Raw genomic sequence first — 5079 nt, forward strand, 5'->3', positions numbered from 1 at the left:
TTACGGAGATGTCTGAAGTGCTTCGCAGCACGCTGTCCCCGTAAGACACCTCGGAGGGTGGCAGCTGAGCCCTGCTCAGGCAGAACATTTGTCAGGTCCCTACTGATGGGGTCTGCGCCCAACCGAAGTGGGGAACGGTCAGGCTGAGATTTTTCTAAGAAACCTTAGAGGTGATATAGTCCTCAAGGCTTCTACTGGTAGGAACAGTGAGTATGGAGGAAAGGAGGAGGGGAAAAAGAAAAAAAAAGTCATTTATGATTAATCAGGTGCAAGGAAACTGCAGCTATCACACAGGTGCTCATTCTCTGGCAAGTTTACACCACCAACCAAAGACCCATCAGTGCAAACTAGAACTTCAAAGGCTACAGAGCACAGCCAAGAGAAAGCTGTCCAATTACAACAAATTCATGGTATTTCTGTAACACTGACTACATTGCTCAAGAAAACACAGGATTACATGGGAAAGGGTAAAGACGTCTTACCATAAATGTATTTTTAAATTAACTTTGTCTTTCTTCTGAAAAGATTAAAATAAATTTAACTCTAAATAATAATTAAGAACTTAACAAATATTCATAGAAGGGCCTGATCAGCACTAGAAGTTGTTTCCAGGAAAGCCTTTATAAATGGATTCCAATGCCTAAAAAAAAAAAAATAATATTCCAACAGATTATAAATACCAGACATAAGAGGACTGGAAGCAGAATCAAAATTTACCTGGGCTGTGAATATACCATGATCCTGTGTTACCGTGCTTAAGTCCGTTTGTCTAACACCATAGGAATAGCTTTACCTTTTTTATTTATTTTTTATAATTAATATAAAGAATAAGTGCAATTTTATCTCTATTCCAGATCACTGATTTCACCTCAATGTCTGCTATCAAATCCCTGTCCAAGATCACTTGTCCGAACTTTTACGCGGTCTGCGGAAGCTGGACACATTTTCATTCAGTGCATAGATCCTTCGAGAAAACTCCTCAAACTCCCCTAGGACTTGTTCATCGCACTCCACCGCCACGGCGTGCTCCACCGGGATGGAGTTAAAGTCTTCTAGCTGATCTCCCGTGCTGAACCCCGTGGCTTCCATCCCCATGATCTCCTCCGCTTGCTCCACGGTGCAGCAAAGGACAGGGCCAAGCGAGGGACGAAACTCACAGGGTTGCTCGTTGCTCGCCGTGCCAGAGCACTCACCGGGCACAAACGCCCCATTTATTGCACTAGTATGTCCTAGGAAAGACTCCTGCCGCTCTTGGGTATTACTGAAATTCCCGTTTTCTCCATTTAAACTCCTGCACAAGTCCTCGCCTTTCTCGGTGTTTCCTTTCGAGGAGTCCATAGAGGTATCCAAGGAGGAAGATATCGATGCAGGTTTTTTATCTAACTCTCCTACACGGGCTGTGACGGCAACAGTCTGTGTTAAAGCCGAGTTGTAACTAGGAGGAGGAGTTTTGTACTGTAGTCTTTCATTTCCCGTGCTGGCTCGTTTTCGGAGTCCTTTATCTGGAGAAGGAAGCCCACTGGAAAAGCCAATATCCAATCTGCCGAAGCTAGCGCTCTGTCTCTTTGGAACAGGAATTGCACTGGATGTATGGTGTCGATCACTATAAAAGAAGGAAAAGGATAAATCGCAGCTGTCAGGCACGTTCACAAGCAATACAGATGGTTAACCAAAGGCTGAAGCAATTATTTTATCACAACTTTGGGCTCCAAGTTTGGCCAGCTACTTGTATCCTAAAATGCTAAAACCCCAAATGTGTTTAATGCTGGACGAAGACACCCCTGAGGACAGCTTTACTGAAAACCTGTAAGATCGTGTAGGAACATTTACAAAGCTCTATGGTTTGAAGAGTCAATCACCCAAGAAACCACCACATTATGTTAATTCATACTGTTAACACCATTTTATAGGACCAAGCTGTACTTTATGAATTATTACTGTTGACCTTATATTTATGTATTTATGGCCTGGACTGAGCCATCATAAACTCTTCAAAGGTGAGTAATAATGGCCAAATCCTCTCAGAGTGACTTCTTCCAACAGTGGACTTTCCTGACAGCTGCACAAAGAATGGAAAAAAAAAAAAAAAACAAAAAAACCAGAAAAACCACCACACTAACTTTGCTATTCTCAGAGGACTATTTTTGCCAGATCTTCTGCTTTTCTGTGCCAATCATTCCAAAAGTTTTTGGACAAACGTCAACCTCGGTTTCTTGAGGAACACGAACTAATCAAGCTTAATTTACAAGGCTGATTTTACTATTTAATACAGTCCCACAGACCACTCGCACTGTCTCAGGGTCTATAATTTGGAACATCCACTTCACGTCATCTGGGGTGCGTTATGTGAATTTTCCTTCGTTGGCTTAGTCCTTATCCAAATATAATCACCATCCTATATGCAAATAGTATGTTGTGCGATAACTTAAGCAACCAGTTCATTTTCCTTACAAATAAAAAAAATATTATAAAAAATACAGCTATTACTGATCTGCTGAATATATAACTCCAGGATTCAACCACTGTCAGTATGAGTCTCCTTCATTAACTCCATTTACAAGAAACCCCTTCTATGCAAGGCCCGATACATTTTGGGATTTTTCTTCCAGGGGAAAATCTTGGAACAGCAGCTATGAGTAGTCCCCTAGCGTGGATCCTTTTCCACATTATTTTTCTTTTTTTCCCCCTTCCCTTTGTAAATAGGATAAGCTATATTGCAAAAAAAATCCATCTGTGAAAAATAGGCAACCCGACGGGAGGTCAGTGTGGAGTACTACTGCTCTTTAATTTCCTCTCCCATCTTACCTCCTTCCCAGGCTGCCCCTTAATACACGCGTAGGGCTTCCTCCTCTTCCATAAAAACCTCAAATTACCTTCAGGAAAAGTCGCTTTTCAGAATTTACAGTTGCAGACAGTGAAGTGGAAAGATAACCACACTAGCGGCAAAAAAAAAAAAAAAAACAGCTTTCTTCTTAGATTTCAACTGCTGTTTCAGATTTTTTTTAACACAAACTCTGAGCAGCATTTCCAGCTTTGTTTGCAAAGGTTCGGAGCATTCTTGAGAGAGGTGACAGAACAGAAAGCAGTATGTGCCGCAGATGCTAGGAAGTGCTGTATTTGTGGTCTTGGAGACTAGCTCTCGAGTTCCTTACTGACCAGAGACTTCAAAATACTTCAACTGACCCCTAAACAACCAACCATTTATTTTTAAAATGATGTAATATGACAAAACACAAGAATCTGAGGCAGGACACTTGTGAACTTCACTTAGACATAGCGGGGATGGTCTGTTTTCCCCTCGCCTTCTCCCAGCTTAGTGCTTTCAGCCTTGATTCAGAAAATAAATGAACACTCGGTATTAATTATTTCATTATTCTGTTTATCTTAAATCTTAGCTGAGAAACCTTTTCATGTTTCCTCTAGGTTTGCTGAATCTTCCTTAAGAATGAACACAGGAAATAAGAGCATTGAGCTTCCAGCTTGAGTTATTAGAAACTTTACAATTAAATGGTGAGCTTTAGGAATTTACCCAAATTCCAAGACGTGCATATCTTCACAAAGACAGATATCATTCATGGCACTTCTCTGAGTCCAAGCACACATTCATCCTAGGTTTATATGAATTAATTCCTCATGGCCAGGTGATAACTGATTACTGCAGACCACTGTTCAAATTATAAGACACTTTGCAATTAGGTAGATGGAGCTTTTCAGTGCAAGACATGAAAGGTTTTGCTGCCTTTCCCACTCCACACAGATGGTGCAGAGCTGAATTACCTCCCTTCTACTTGAGACAGCGTGTAACATCGTGCTTTGTGTGCCTTACCAAAGAGATGTGGCAAGATGCTCTCTCCTCTCCTTACAAAACTGAGCCTGAGGCACAGGCTGGGACCAGACTTGCTGCTAGGAGGAGTCCAAGCCTGCCATGAGTCTTGAGGGGTACAAGGGAGGACCCTCAGGGCAGGAGAGCTCCGAGCTTCGTGCTGCAAGGGTTTGGATACATGCACTGCGGTGATCCTTTCAGAGCACTGGGGCTCTAAATGCAGAAGGCTCAAAAGAAAGAGATTGGCAAAGAGGAGAGAGAGGTTCTGTGCTCAGTCTAGGATTTTAGATTGGAAAAAACCCCAAAACCTGTTGTTTAAGTTTGCTTTTTTTTTTTGTTTGTACTGTATTGTCAAGTCAAGATCCAAAGGGCAACACACTTGCTTTTTGCAGAATGAGCCACATAAAATGTGTTCCTAAATCCAGACCTATGTAACGAACCAGTTGTCTAACACGATTTAAAATAGTGCAAACATATGCAATTCACAAAGAAGGGGGGTGTATGAGAACGCCATGCTCATATAAGCCCCTTTTCAAACGCAAAGGCCACTTATTGCCATCCCTTTCCAAAAGAAATGGGCTGTTCCCAGAACCGATTCCAGTATTACATCCCCTGCGACAATAAAGATAAAAATCATTCTTCTTGGTTTCTATCAAGATGTCAGGGATGAGTCAAACAGGAATGTATTCCTGGTGAACTGGGCCCCAGGAGGGCTGCACACTCCAGAGCAACAACCCCACACATTTGAAATAAAAACCAAGACTAGGAATAATACAAGATGTACCGGCAGAAAAGGGTAACTTTTTTTTTTCCCATTTGGGTCCAGATTCACCAAGGGACTTCAGCAGCAACAGCTGGAACAGCCTATATGCTGGCTGCAGAAGTTACGGTAGAAGACACTTGTATCCTTTGCAGGGTGAAGGAAGAGTTTGATAGGACAAGGTGTAACAGTTTTAAGCTGAAAGAGAGTAGATTTAGATTGGATATTAAGAAGAAATGTTTTCCTGTGCAGGAGGTGAGGCAGTGGCCCAGGGTGCCCAGAGAAGCTGTGGATGCCCCATCCCTGGAGGGGTTCAAGGCCAGGCTGGATGAGGCTTTGGGCAACCTGGGCTAGTGGGAGGTGTCCCTGCCCATGGCAGGGGTGGAAATGGATGGTCTTTAAGGTCCTTTCCAGCCCAAACCATTCTGTGATTCCATGATCCCATGAAGAGTTTCACACCAAATCATCAGACCCACAACACCCCAACAACAGTGAG

General features: G+C 42.6%; 1 protein-coding gene across 1 annotated transcript; it reads right to left on the reverse strand.

Moving 5' to 3' along the window:
- Nucleotides 1-605: 605 nt before the first annotated feature.
- LOC104467094 (UV radiation resistance-associated gene protein-like) lies at nt 606-1603 on the reverse strand (the record flags this gene model as incomplete). Its single annotated transcript, XM_010080726.1, has 1 exon — nt 606-1603. A coding segment is annotated over one exon (703 nt), but the record flags the coding sequence as incomplete, so codon positions are not given.
- Nucleotides 1604-5079: the final 3476 nt, after the last annotated feature.

The sequence above is a fragment of the Pterocles gutturalis genome, unplaced genomic scaffold (assembly GCF_000699245.1).
Source record: "Pterocles gutturalis isolate BGI_N339 unplaced genomic scaffold, ASM69924v1 scaffold33834, whole genome shotgun sequence".
Taxonomy (NCBI): domain Eukaryota; kingdom Metazoa; phylum Chordata; class Aves; order Pterocliformes; family Pteroclidae; genus Pterocles; species Pterocles gutturalis.